Consider the following 14,708-nt stretch of genomic DNA (forward strand, 5'->3'; position numbering starts at 1 on the left):
TCCCCTAGAGACACGCCATCAAAACTCCCTCTGCCACCACCGGAATGGCTCTAAGGCTGCGTGTGTCCCATGGTCTGTACTGCGGGAACACCTGCTAGCAACGTACGCCTGAGCAAATCTATTTACCCTGCTCATTTAACAGGCATTATTACATATTGTTCAAACTTCTTAATATCTAACAGCTCAGCTCATGAGGGCCGCACCGGGACCTTTGCAAGTACCTACTTCAGAAAAAAGCTCTGAACTGCAACCTAGATTATAGGGTTGCAATATATGAAGCCTTATTTATTAATTTTATTCTGCTTTCCTTGAAGATTCCTATCCTTTTCTGCTTATTGTTGCTAGCTCTTGTTAAATGCTGTCTGTGATACTGACAGGTTGTGGGGTTTTTTCCTTCATGTGCATCTGTTCAAAGATCAAATTTAGAATCTTATAAATAGCACAAAGCTCATCCCCATTGGAGCAAGAGGATATTTTAGGAGTTCTACTGCATGTAAATTCAACAGACTGGAGTTTTTATCAAGTATCTTAAAAAGTAAGTAACCTTAACTCCAAATTCTTTTGGAAAATAAGTTTATCTTTCTACTACCCAGATTATAGCATACCTGGTTAAGTAATTATTTCATTTCTTATAGTGACAGCAAAGAACATTAAAGTCTTACTGGAGTTGAACTGTAGGGCTAGAAATACCAAATAAAGTTTTTTGAAACATATTCCAGGTAAAATCTATATTGAACAAATGCATAACTGGTGTGCAATTCCAAGTAAAACCGCAGTAAATAGCTTAGTACAATTAATTTGCATGAATTAATAATTAAAATGTAAAAAATATTTCTACTCCTCTACATTTGGAAATCTTGCATGATTGGTCAGCAGTTAAGAAAATAGTATTATACAATTGTAACTTCTACTTTGAGTGCTTTAGGTAAATGAAGGAATTGAGTCCCCACAGGTTAGTCTGATTATGGGATACAATGTGGAGGATTTAATATGCAGCATTTCACGGTCCCTGATGAAATATTAATCTTGATAACTTTTACCCTGCAAAAAGGATTTACAAAGATCCTTCTGTAAGCAGCGTGTTCTTGATAAATGTAGAGATAACTGTGAGAGTAACCGTGAGGTGAAAAGCATATTTTGCCAACAGCATTTAGAAAGTTGGAAAAGAGGGCAAAAGTGAAGAAAACTTGAAATGTTAGGAGAGATGAATATCTTACATTAAAGTATAAGTAAATTGGATATGGTTGAGGCTATCACTCATGTTATATAACTTCTCGTTGGGACACTATGCATCATTTTAAGAGTTGAACTACATAAACGCTGGCCAAGTTGTGAAACATGCGTGTGCATCCCTGCATTTACAGGCAAATCCCGCTCAGACCTTTGCCTAAATGACTTTAGCTGGGAGGAGAGAGGCCTCAGGGGGTCCTCATGGATGAATATAACCACCTGATGGGTGGGAGCAAAGATGACGAAGCCAGACATCCCTTTGGTCAGTTTGGGTGAGCTGTCCTGGCTGTGTCCCCTCCCAGCCTCTTGTAGAGAAGCAGCTGGTAACACAGGGACAGTATCAAAAACTGGGTCCGTGGCTTGATATAAACATTGTTTAGCAACAACTAAAAACATTAGTATGTTATCAATATTCTTCTCAGCACAAATCCAGCACATAGCCTCATAGTAACTACTGTGAGGAAAACTAACTCTTCCCCAACCCAAAGCAGCACAGCAAACCTGGCAATTTTGAAGCTGTTTTGTGGATTTATCATCAGCCGTTCTAATAACATGAGAAACACCTAGACCAAATCTATGAATTAATGAATTTATCTTTGCAATTTCAGACTTTTTATAATGCCAAAAGGTACATGATGTTTTATAGAACCAATGTGCTTAATTTCTTATGTTGCTTATATATAACCCAGACAACAAGTCCTGCCTACACACAGGGTATGTGAAATGGGCCCAGTGTGGGCAAAATTCAAATTGTTACAAAACCAGGAGGTACCCCATCCTGGGTTAGTCACAGTGTAGAAGGCAATAAACAGACAAGTTGTTCCTTTTGTCATCTAGTTGGTCCATACCTACAGAGAAGCACTATGGGTCATCAGGGATGACAGACGTGTGTCTTCTTTCCTGCTGTGTTTTCTGTACTCCCTCATCAGTCATTCAGAATGCTGTCCTCCTCAAAGACATGTAGCTAACCAGTGAGAATATTTATCTGCTACTCCTAATCTGCCAGCTACAGTCTTCTTAAACTGAAGTCACAAATTCTGTGAATATATTTTTCCAACGTTTATTAATGGTCATTTATAATATTGCAAAGCACAGGTAGCTGAAAATAGTAATTGGCTTTGAAGACCCAAATATTTTTAAAAAACATTAATTTCTAAGCATTCAGAGATGGCCACTTTTTTTTTTTAAGTAAGAAAATGAGCAGTTTAGAACAATAGTTTATTTGATATATATCTTCTTTCAAAATTATTTAAGTTATTTTGCGTAACATGAATGAGACAGGAAGTATTGTATACCACTTGTAAATTAATATAGAGTAATTAATGGTAACTGAAGATTAATTTCTCTTGTTATAACAAAGGAAAGTGAAGAGTCCCTTTTTGTCACTTCCAAATTATCATGTGTTTCTTGCAGGAAGATTTTCTTGAGTTTTTGGCTTTAAGGTTTATTGCTTTCCTTTCACTTTAGGATTGTTCAAAGCATAGATATTGGCTTGTTGCAAAGGCTAACTTATCAATACTTGCAATCTTTTTTCCAACCAGAATGTCAGATTTCGAGCAGTTTCACTACGACTCCTACCAGTCCAGTTATACCATAGATGACCAGGAAGCTTACAACAGTTATGGGTTTAATGAAAACCTTTGTGGAAGCAAAAAGTAAGTATGTTAAAAAAAAAAAAAAAGAGAAAAAAGGTGGTATAACTCAAAGCTCAGATGAAATTAATGCCAAACGAGCATGCAATTGCCAAAAAAGGGATTGCATAATCAGTACAGTGCAAGGTTTAGGGGAGAAATACAAGCCATAGCAACAGAAAGACAGGAAGAAATTTTTTTTTTTTTTTTTTTTAAACCTATTGGTGATTTCTGCTCCTGGAAGAGGGACATTGAGGAAAAGAAGTTCTGAGAGTTTCCCTTTAAAGAGATTTCTGCATGACTGTGTGGTAGGAGGCTGGTTGTTGCTGCAGCTTCCCTGTTCAGCAGCTGATGGATCTGGCTGAGTCTTGCAGAGGGGGGTGAATGGCAGGAGACCAGCTCAAGCCAAGGGTGTTCCTCCCAGCCCTGCATTCAGTCCTCCTGGAAAAACAAAACCTGTGCCCCACAAAGGTATTCAGTCACTCCTGCCCATGGTAGAGATGTGCCACAGAGTCTACGCCACCCCTCTGGAAAATCTCATGAAATAAAGAATGGGTTTAGTTAAAGCCCTGAAATGCAGATGGAAGGATGAGAGATTGGCCCTAGCTCTCCCTAGGAGTTCCTGGGCTATTCTGTGTTATATCCTTACTATTTCCCAGCTTTCCTCTGATTTTTTATTTTTCATTTTTACTATCAGCTTTTTTGAATGTGGCTGGCTGTTACATACATACTGGCTTCAGGTATTTCTCAGATTCAAGGAAAAAAATAATGTATCTAAGCATACAGCTTTATCAACAGTATGGACATATCTGAGGAATGTCACCAGGCTGCTTGGAGGAAGAGTCAGGAGTCCCTAAATTTGTGGGTGCCCTCACAGCTTCTAAACTCCCTTTCCCCTCACAACCAGCTGGATGCCTGTGCTGTGCCATTGCCTGAGCTGGATGGGTGCAGAAGCAGGTGTGAAGGACCTCAAGGTGCTGGCAGGCCAGCAAGGAGCCCTGCCTGGTTTCAGAGGGAGCTGCAGCGAAGGGAAGCAAAGGTGTTGTCAGCAGCTCAGCATCCATGACTCCTGGTGGATACCATACCCAGAAAATTTCCAAAATCTCTAAACTGAAAATAGTTGAAAATTTAAACCATGCCCCATGCACCAGCAGCTTCCAGCTGTTGTGACGTTGCTCACTGCAGTTAGTTGCTTTGCTGTGATTTCCTTCTTGTCCTAGGAGCCAGACAGGAGAGCAACCTCCAGCCAGTGCTTTCATCCCTTCGGAAATGCTTCTCTCCTCTCAGAGCTACACGGGTCAGATTTTGCAGCCGATGTACAGTCCTGACACTCACCTTAGTTACGCTGACGGCTTTGACGAGGAGCCTCCTTTGCTAGAAGGTAAGAATAAAATCACGGACAATGTGCACAGTCACTAGCAACCACTGCAGAGTTGCCAAGCCCATCTGGGCCAGCTTCAGCCAGCAGCCACTGGCCCCAGACCTGACTTTTCTCATTTGACTTTGCCATGGATTCATTCAGCCTTATGGTATATATAGCATATGCTTTAGTACTACCACTAGATGACAGCATAACTATAAGTTTTGCATTCACATTTCCACTCTGTGTTTATCCTACGTACATATTGGAACATCTATAATTAATAAATACTGATAATCTTTTTGCATACCTAGTAATGAATTTAATAGTTTGAAGATGTTAAATAGCTTGTTTCAATGGAAAAGGAATTGAGAAAGCTGCTTTCAGCTTCAATTAGTTGATCATTTAACTACAAGAACAATATCATTCTTTATGATGATTAAACCAGCCTATATGCTGGTTGCTGATTTTGTAGTTTGCAAAATACTTGTGTTACATTTCAGAAAATCGGAGAATTTGTTTGTGATTATTTCAGCATAATGTAAAAAGAGCATACTCAGCTTGCTTTTGCATACTGGAGACAAGTAGCGTTTTTACTACTTAAAACATACTACTCCTGCCTTAAAAACAGCAAGCTCCCTCTGTTTGATATAGATAACTGCTACATCTCTATCTCTCAGGCTTCCAAGCATTTAACTCCACAGGCAGCCCACCCTGTGAAAAGGATCTTGAAGTACAACTGCTGCTGATCCTCAGGGCTTCAGAGATGTTCCTATCTGTGTGCCACATGAATCTGACCCGAGCCACACATTTTAATACAGTATTAATTTTAACTTTATTTACATAATATTTTGACTCAGCTCAAGATGATGGATCAGTGGAATAAGGCTTTGGGTTAAGGACTTGGTTCTCCAAACAGACCTATAACACATTGTCAGTCTCCATAATTCTGGCACCCACTTCTGAACCAACCTTGCTGGAGCATCTCAGGGAAGATGATGACTCTTGTGAACTGGAGTGTTTCTGCAGAAGTTACAAGAGAAATGTTTGCCTGAGAAAAGTTAATGGCAGAATTCCCAACAACTTTAATGGGGAAGAATTTTTGTTCTGTTTCTAGGGGTCCTCAGTCATTACTTTTTAAATGAAAAGGAAAAAAAAAAGCTTATAAAGCACCACACAAAGTATTATTAACTTGCCTTGAAGGGACGAATGTCATTTTTAAGTGCTTTTGGCAGTTCAGGCTTAAGACACATCTCTTGTCAGATTTGCCAGGATTAAAGCATATATCTCTGTCCTCAGTGTTCTAGAGTATCTTGAATTCTGCATATTTTTGCATGTCTAAGTTAGCATGGCATTAGATATATGTGTTTTAAATATAGGAAAAACAAATATTAACTCAAAAATGCTGAGGGCATTTTTTTTGTTCACTGTCTAAAATTGTATTTGATCAATTAATATTCCAATTTAGAATCAGAGCTGAATCTCAAACATACTGGGTATACAGCACGTTCCTACTGCAGAATACATCCTCCTACACTATTATCTTCATGCGATTCATTTGTTTGCTTGTTTTGGGTTTTGTGGTATCTAATGGGTTTCTGTAAAAAGGTTGTTTTCTTGCGAGCAATTAACAATCCTGGAATTTCTCGTTGCAGAACTTGGGATCAATTTTGAGCATATATGGCAAAAAACATTAACCGTTCTAAATCCGATGAAGCCCGCAGATGGCAGCATTATGAATGAGACCGACCTTACTGGACCTGTGGTTTTCTGTTTGGCCCTTGGAGGAACATTACTGCTGGTAGGTTGTGGTAGAAATCTTTAGGGATTTTTTTTACCAAGTTAATGCTCGGGTGATAATGCATGTGAAGTTGCAGAAGATATAGTACTGGTATAAAATGAGTCATTTGCCACCATTTGTTCTGAGATTACATATTAAAATGTCCCTTTGCTCAGAAAATACATGCATAAAGGTTACATGTAATGTAGATGTAATACAGGTGATGTGATGTATTGCTCCAGCGGAAATAAAAAACCACACCTTTTTTGGGGTGGGATAATATGAACAAAGGACACATTGTGCATTGTATATCGTGAGGAGGCTCTGAACACCTGAAATGTGGCAGTGCATGCTATGTAAGGTCTAAAAGTAGTTTTAAAGCAGGGAATGAAAAGGCGTAGTAGACCAGCTGTGTGGTCTTCTATGAGTTCTTCTCATATGTTTGCTACTGTTTTGGAATTATCATCTCACAGTATTATTTTGGAGAGTGCAGAGATATCAGAAAAATATTTAGCTAAAATAATTCAAAAAAGAAAATGGAAACAGTCTTTTTCCCCCTGCCTCAAATTTGCAATACCTTCCTATAAATTCTTTCAATGCTTTCACAGTTTATGCTCTTTTTCTGCATCATCTGCTAAACAAAATATTGTAGCCTATGTTTAACCTCTTTCCTCTTTATGAATATGGCTTTCCTACAGGAGGAATGTTGAACAGGGATTGCACACTACTCCAAATTCATCTATTTATCACTGACAACAGGGGCTCTCCAGTGCTGCTGAAGTACAGCACTGATTGTCGGCAGCAATTTATCAGACAGGGATAAGGTGGGACCATTCTGGGAAGGGCTTTACAGCTCTGGCAACTGAGGTGAGAGAAACAGGGCTCTAATTCTCCATTTCCTCTGTGATAAATAGTGCTGAATCAGAGGACTCTTGCAAGTTCTTACTCAATTTGTACTGTCAGTGCAGTACCTTGAATGTGCAAACTGCAAGTATTATTATTATTTATGTCTCTATAAAAATAAAAATACCTTTAAAGGGGTGGAAGCAGCAGGAGGAAGGGGAATAAAAAGAAAAGAAGGTGGAAAGCTAGAGAAGACAGGCTATTTTCACCTAGAGAAATAAAGGTATGAGGGGGAAAAAAAGAGAAAGTGTTGAATTTATTATAATCAGGAAAATGGAAGTAAAGCTTAAATAAAGAAAGAATAAAAAAACCCAGAGTTGATGTTAATTTTGCTCCCTGGGCAGCGAACAAGTATAATGAATATTAAACTACTATTATTGAAATAAAGTACTTTAGTTACCAGGTTTATTCTAGCATATTAAGTGTTTTGAGTACCAATAGGAAAAGAACCATGTTCAATGCTCCAGTTTTAGACCAGCAGAAGTCCTCAGATATGATCTAGTGGTTTTGTGCCACAACTTCACAGCTAGAAATCCATGGGATTTCCATGGGCCATGCTCATTTTGTCCAGGATGCATTTGAATTCTAAAGTTTCTCTTCAGCTGTGTAAGTTATTATATCCTTCTGTACTTGAATAATTCTCTTCTAATAGCACCAGGAACATAAATTGGTTGAGAGCTTGTTTCCAAAAATAATTTATAAATTGTATTTAGTTTCAGCTTTTTAACTATGGAAAAATATGCAAAGATATTCTTCAAATGGTAGGAGTTCTTTCAGAGCACAGAGAAGAAGAGGAAAGAGTTGTTAGCCTGGCAGCAGGACTGGATCTCTCCCATACTGGTGTAAAGCAGGGCGGCTTCATCGCAGATAGAGGAACAACGGCAGTGCGAAAGTCAGCTGAAGCCCAAGTCTCTGCTGCTCTGCATTTTACACACTCGTATGAAATCAGACTTCCCCATCCACTTAAGCTAAAGGTAGCAGTACCCACTCTAGGCAGATGCAAACAAGCGCAAGTCTGACTTTCTTCTAACCTTGTTCCTTCTGCAGGACAAATTTAGCTCTTTCAATTCATCAAAGCCTGCCAGACTAATCAAGCCTGATTCGGGTTTGGCTTACATCACTGTAAATTGGGAGTATTCCCACATGTGTGAGGCAATATATTTACATTTGTGAAGAAAGACTAGAATTGGAACCAATGTGTTCAGCTCCTTTTTTTTTTTTCTTTCATTCCTCTTCACCACAAATCAAACATTTTGCCAAGTGGAGATTTCAGTTAGTTGCTACTCCTAGTGGTCCTTTCATCTCTGTCTCAGTAATTTCTTAATCTTAAATTAAGCTGCTAAATAGCGCTGTGTGGAATAATTAAGTACACTGAAAAAAACAGTTTTAATATTAGCTTGTAGCTGTTGCATCTGTTTGAGACAGAGCTTTTCCTAGCTGGCCTGTAGTAAAGGTTGCTCCAAAACGTCGCAGGTGTTAAGCTTACTACGAATCTTTAATGACTGAAATTGTAATTGATAATGATCTGATCTAATATTGCTCTACCACACTATCTATAGCTATCATTCATTGTATTTGGTGAAGCTGCTGCCCCTCAGCAGCTCACTCTTCCTGCTCAGGGCAGGGCTGGGTCTCCCTCTCTCTCTGCCCTGCCCTTTTTTTCCACCTTATGCATCACAAGAGAATCCAACCACAAGCTACAGAATTATTAGGAAACTGAGACCCTCTATTAGTTTTGAATCTCATGTGGTTTATCATATGCAATCTATAATGTGTACAATATACATAAATGTGTGTGTATGCACAAACACATCTGTGTTTTAAGAATGTGTGTATGTATTGTTATGCGTTAAGAAAATGATGCATTGTGGTCCTTCATTTGAGAAGTTTATTCCCTGGTCCTGAGTTAAGGACTGAGTCCCAGGTTTGAGCTTTCTTCTTCACAAATGTGTGTCCTCTTTAGGACACAAAACAAACGAAACCATCTTCATCCCAATTGCTGTTTATTTCTGATATACAATTGTTTATTTCTGATGTACTGATGTGAAAATGAGAGTATTGCATAGCTGGCATTCAGTATTTTATTTGTTGGAAGCTTGAAAAGAGAGAAAAAATATTTAACAGTCTTTTGTGAGTGTTCATGTTTGGGAGTGAACAATGCCCTAGTGCCTGGAGGTGATCCTTCAAAATGATGGTGAGAGATGAAGAAATCGGTGGTGCTATGGCCACTGTTGCCTGTTGTACTAGCTTTGTGTATAAATTAGAAAACATCAGGCTCCAGGCTGTCAGGCTGGTACCTTTCACAAGCACTAAATTCACACAAAGGAATAAAACCTTGAAGAAAAAAACACCTGGGGAATTTTTCATCCGCTGGAACAAAAAAAAAGAACACAAGCTGACAGTTATTGCTAAGGTTTATGTTGAAATGAACATGTTGTATTTATCTAACCACAGAGATGTGTCTTTCTCTTGGTAGTCAAAGGGAAGAATGGTCACATTCCTATCCTGAAAACCAGCAATACTTTCAGCCAAGGTTTACTAATATTTTGCAGGACTGCTTAAAGCTGGAGGTTTGTAATAAAATGTGAAGCATGTTAAGTAAGTGAGAAGTCATTGTTTTGCTTAGGACACTTTTCCACAGCCCCACGTACACCTATTGCAAAGATTTTTCCTGACACTAAAATGTGCTTTCTGTAGTTTCTTCTCAGTTTGTTTCCAGCTGGACCTTCCCAAGTCTCCCCAAACATTTCCTGACAAGAGCCCAATCACAGTAACACAGCCTTATAGCTTTAAATTAGTGGCAAGCACATTCTCGCAATTGTACTTTGGAATTTTTTTGATGCTAAAATCACCCAAAAGTATCAGCTGTGATTTACAATTGAACCTATGTAGGCGAAGCGAAGAGAAAGTAACAGCAAAAAAAGGAACAAACCTAGTGCTTGCCTTCTGTCTTCTCCCACCAGCCTGTGCTCCCTTGCTCACTTCTGACACTTCATGCTTACTCATATTTATTCCAGACAGGAAAAGTTCATTTTGGCTATGTGTACGGCATGAGTGCCATCGGGTGCCTTGCTATGCATGCCCTACTGAACCTGATGAGCATCCCAGGAGTCTCCCATGGCTGCGTTGCAAGTGTCTTGGGATATTGCCTGCTGCCCATGGTGATCTTGTCTGTGTCTGCAGTCGTCTTCTCTCTACAGTAAGTACCGGTCTATGGCAACAGGAATAGTATGGAGGACAGTAAATCGGAAGGCTGGTGTTATATGCAAAACGTTCTGTAAATGGTTATGTAGTGAATTTTGGCTGCTGAAACCGTGAAGAAAAACACCATTTAGTTTGTGTGGGTAGGTGGAAATGGACAAAATTTAACTATGTTTAAAGGGTGATATATATTCATTTTAATACGAGTCCTTTGCTCCACTGTTTCCTACTTGGACTGAGAGTGGCTTTGATTATTGCAGCAGCCCCAGCTGTGCTTTTTGGTTTGCAGAGCCAATAGTGGTCAGATTCAGGTATCAATTTTAAAAGTAACTAACTCCCACGCTAAGGTTTCATATAGCTGGTTCTCCTGTTCCTTTTTTGTTCATGGTATCAGGCTCCCATCCTTATACTTCGCTCCCTTCTGTAGACTGACGTCTGTGTGACAGAATGAAATAGTCAGTCAACCCTTAATGATTTGGAACATTAGAACAAATGTTTAAGTTGTAGTAGAGTCGTATACTCTGAGGTATAATTGGGGTGTAATTGCAAGCCTGAAAATAACTTGGGGGGGAGAGGGAGGTGTTCAGTAATATGCCTATGAATAGGAAATTTGTATGCAAGCCTCTCCTTCCTCTTCATTCTGTAAACCCTTTGAGATACAGGCTGTGTTCACCTCCCTGTTCACATATGGCAAAGTATAAGGAAGCTCCAGGTCTTGCCTTTTATCCGTTGTTAACACATTACTAATGGTTCTCCTCCTTAGTCTTTGTTGTTCACTCACATTTTTAACTCTCCAATCTGTAACCTATGGGAGTTGGCAGCTGATGAATAAGAAAGTGCTTCTGTTTGTTTTCTTTAGAAAAACAGCAATTTTATGGTTTTGGTGGTTTTTTTTTTTTTTAAGGAAATTATATAATGAGACCAAGATTTTTGCACAATCCTTGTTGTGTGTTTCTGTGGAGCTGTGATGGGTTAGCCTGACCATATTCCACATATTGAAGTGTTTCTGAGCTGTCCTTGGTGAGATGAACAGCAGTGACACTGAAGAAGCCTTTCATCCTCTGTTCTCCTTCACTTCTCATATTTTCTTGATTAACCTGTTTAATAATCCATCCTAATAAAAGGCACAGATACATAATCGTAGGACAGATGGGCTAACTCCAAACCAGCTGTTACAACTGCACAGGGTATTGTTGTCTGTACAAGGAATCCCCAAGCACACAATGCACATTTGTAAAATGCTGCAAATTTACAGAAAACACATCTTTAGAAGATCTGTAAGTACTATACTCTGATGCCCTTTACAAAATTAAACCGTCATTTCTGAAATTAATTGATAATGTTAAGTACCTGTCTACAGGATTCTGCAGTTCTTTCTCATTCACTATATGTAACTGCTTGAACATCGCAAGTACCAAGGTTAACTGTTACGAATATGCTGTTAAAATTAATTGGCAACTTTTAAAACCAACATATGTTTCATTATTTTTAATTTAGAAACTTATTTAAAACTTCAGAGGAAAGACAGCTATATATTCATGATTTTTTTTCCTAATATTTATAAAAATGTTATTTCTGTCCATTTCAAATTGTCAGACATTAACTTTAGTGTTTGTTTTCACAGAAAATATATGTAAGGCAATGCACACATCTATTGCAAAGTTAGATAATAATCTTACAGGTTGCAATTTTCATGATTAGTTATTTCACTGTAATTGAATAAAGCAAAATGCGAATCCTGTTGAGTGCTGAATGGTACCAAAGAGAAGTTCTGTTCTCTTATGCAAACTTGCATGGAACCAGACTGTCTCAAACCCTTGTTCGTGCCCATCTATGCTGATACCGTGTCTGACCCCAGGTTGATTACACCACATTTCTGGGAGAAACAGCAGCAGACTTTTTTTCCTGGAAAAACAATTATTTATTACCACTTCCCTCAACAGAGTGGTCAAGCCATTTCCTTGACTAAACAGTGAAAACAATGAATGTAAGAGAGGGCAAGCAGTTCTTAGACCCAGCCAAGAAAAGGACCCATTTGGTGACCCTGTCTGCAGGCCATGAGGCAGGAGTGGAGACATCTGCCTTTTGCCCTCCTCCCATGCTTGAGGATTTGGCCCTCATGGACATGCCAGACACAAGGTCTCTGCTACAGCCAAGCCATTCCTTTTGGCAGTAACATGCTGTTAGATCAAGGACTGAATTTATAAGTGCACAGAAGTATCTCTTGGCTCCAGTATGATTTTATGTCACCTTTCCATCCTGCTCACTGCCAGCCTTGGAACAAACCCTGAGAGGCCGTTGGACTCAGTGCGAGGCAGAACAGCCACAGCTCTAGACTGTACTGCCTTGTGATAGCCCCCCGAAGAGTCGTTACGCTAGCTGAAAAGTGTTGTTGCACAGTATGTTCCTGTTACATCCCCTCCCTCTGCCACCACGGCTACCTGCTCAAAGAGCCATCCTACCAGCTCTGCATGTCTGGCTCACTGTTTCAGTGAGCATTTTAGCATCTCTGCTTGGAGCAGAGGCCAAGAACTTGGTTCACAGAGCCCAGTGTAATTTCCCTGGATGCCACTGTATAGGTTTAAAGGAACATTTAAACTGAGGATGTTAAATCACGTGGTCTTTAGTGGTTTATTTTTAATGGGTTGAATTTACAATGAGGTGCTGAGTCACCCTAAAATCAATTTTCTCCTTCCTCCCCTGAAGTCCTAAGAACTGACAACACCAAGTACCTTACTGGCCCGGAGAATCGCCAAGAAATTAACTATTTTATCTGATATGATTGCATTAAGTAAAGTAAGTCAATTAAATGAGGAGAGCTTTACTCAACCTGGTTTAATTGCAATAATAATAATAATATTAGTGATGATTATTTCTGATAAATGGACCTAAGTAAGTATGCATAGTCTGTTTCTCACTTCTGGTTCTGTTTTGCTGATACTTTGGAAGGGTGAGGCACCAGGCAGTCCTTTAGCGAGAATCAGAGGCTCATTCATTCTCATAGTCCTTGAGACTGACACAGCGACAGCGTGTAATGCAGCCGACCTCGTTAGGTGCTTCAGCAGCGTATCGTGCACGTGATCTCGAGCATCTTACAGGAGCGGGCTGCAAATACCGAGTGCAAATAAAGCATGTGTGAAACATCATGTATTGGCAAGGTTTTGTTCCTACAGGGTTTAATAGTGAGCTCTCTGCAATCGGCAGGAATATTTTGGTGGGCTTTTCACCATAGCCCCATAACCACCAGTTCTCCACCCTGTGCCTGGGAGGTGGCAGAACGTAACGGCAGAAGGGTTCTGCTGTCATGGATGGGCAGCGTGGAAAGCCACTGTCCTTTCAACATGCAGAGAAGAATGCCAGGATGAGCAAAATATTTTTTCTCGTTTTTTTTCCCATCCCTTACTTCCTACTCAGTATGCACTCTTTTTTGAAAGAGCAGGTAGGCTTTCTCCAGGGAGGCAGCCAATACATACCTCTCTGCTGAGGTGTGATTCTCCAAGAGGCTCACTGCCTCTGCTCAGAGGCTGAGGCACACTTAAAACCTGCGCTGTGTGTTACAAAAATGCAACCCCTCCAGGTCATCAGGCTGCCTGATGGGAGAGTAGGTCTGTAGTGTCATTTTGGATCCTAACAACTTCTACAAGATGATTTGGGCTGCAATCTTCTCTAACTTTAATATTAAACTTCAGCTGCTGCATCCGCTGGAGCCCCAGAAAATCTATTTGGAAATGCACTTGTCCTTTTAGCAGTTCTACTGATGAAGCTGCTGCTTTTATCCATGATGAAGAAATTAGCTTTTTTTTCCCCCTGTTACTATTTCGATTTGTTTCTCAGGCTTGACTCTCATTATGTCAGTCAGTCCTTGGTTCTTCCAGTGACTGTTACCTTATCAATAACAATTTGCTAGACATGAACTGCCATTTGATAAGATTTGATGCTACATTTACTAACAAGCAGACTCTGTCTTGCTTCTTTTGTTTTTCTTCTAGGGGGATCCTGGGAATTTCGTTAGCTCTGTTTATTATTGGATGGTGCAGTTTGTCAGCCTCCAAAATTTTCACCTCTGCATTGGCTATGGAAGGACAGCAGCTCCTCATTGCGTACCCTTGTGCTTTACTCTACGGACTTTTTGCACTTCTGACGGTTTTCTGAGATCTATTTTCTGGTAGCCTTATTACAGTCTGTTTGTGGTTGTTGGAGGGGCAAGGGGTTATTTACTTATTTATAGATTGCCTAAAGTTGCATTATGTTCCATTAACAAAATTAGATTATATGACTTACCTTTTAGTTGCCTAATGGCTGATAATGAAATAAAAAAATCAAGCTAACAGGTAGATGAATGCAATAAGGGTGTTTTGAAAGTCTTAAAGCTTAAAAAAATCCCATTTCTATTGAGAAGGTAGTAAAAATGAAAAAAAAATATAGTATAAATGATAATTTAACAAAAAATCTTTTCTGAGAGTTTAATATATAACATATATAAAAGAGAGTAACTAGAAAGCAATAATGTAGATATTTAATAGACCTGATAAATCAAGTGAAAATACAAATTTATTTGTTCCAAAAAACCCAGCTTGCCATCTTACATGTTTCCTAATTAATA

General features: G+C 39.3%; 1 protein-coding gene across 2 annotated transcripts; it reads left to right on the top strand.

Moving 5' to 3' along the window:
- Nucleotides 1-503: 503 nt before the first annotated feature.
- YIPF7 (Yip1 domain family, member 7) lies at nucleotides 504-14,257 on the top strand. Of its 2 annotated transcripts, XM_010155063.1 has the most exons (6): nucleotides 504-535; nucleotides 2,772-2,885; nucleotides 4,082-4,242; nucleotides 5,877-6,022; nucleotides 9,922-10,103; nucleotides 14,095-14,257. In XM_010155063.1, the coding sequence occupies exons 2-6, from the start codon at nucleotides 2,773-2,775 to the stop codon at nucleotides 14,255-14,257; spliced, it is 765 nt and encodes a 254-aa protein (XP_010153365.1). In that variant the 5' UTR covers nucleotides 504-535; nucleotide 2,772. The 2 variants fall into 2 exon arrangements, with proteins under 2 accessions (XP_010153365.1, XP_010153364.1); XM_010155062.1 differs by lacking the exon at nucleotides 504-535 and having other exon boundaries at nucleotides 2,773-2,878; nucleotides 4,093-4,242.
- Nucleotides 14,258-14,708: the final 451 nt, after the last annotated feature.

This window comes from Eurypyga helias, unplaced genomic scaffold (assembly GCF_000690775.1).
Source record: "Eurypyga helias isolate BGI_N326 unplaced genomic scaffold, ASM69077v1 scaffold32037, whole genome shotgun sequence".
In the NCBI taxonomy this organism is placed as follows: domain Eukaryota; kingdom Metazoa; phylum Chordata; class Aves; order Eurypygiformes; family Eurypygidae; genus Eurypyga; species Eurypyga helias.

Excerpts from the sequence above, each read along its gene's own strand:
- YIPF7 (XM_010155063.1), top strand. The coding sequence starts at position 2,773 with ATGTCAGATTTCGAGCAGTTTCACTACGACTCCTACCAGTCCAGTTAT. Across the intron at positions 4,243-5,876 it reads GGAGCCTCCTTTGCTAGAAG|AACTTGGGATCAATTTTGAG; the intron begins GTAAGAATAAAA and ends TTCTCGTTGCAG. Across the intron at positions 6,023-9,921 it reads TTGGAGGAACATTACTGCTG|ACAGGAAAAGTTCATTTTGG; the intron begins GTAGGTTGTGGT and ends TATTTATTCCAG.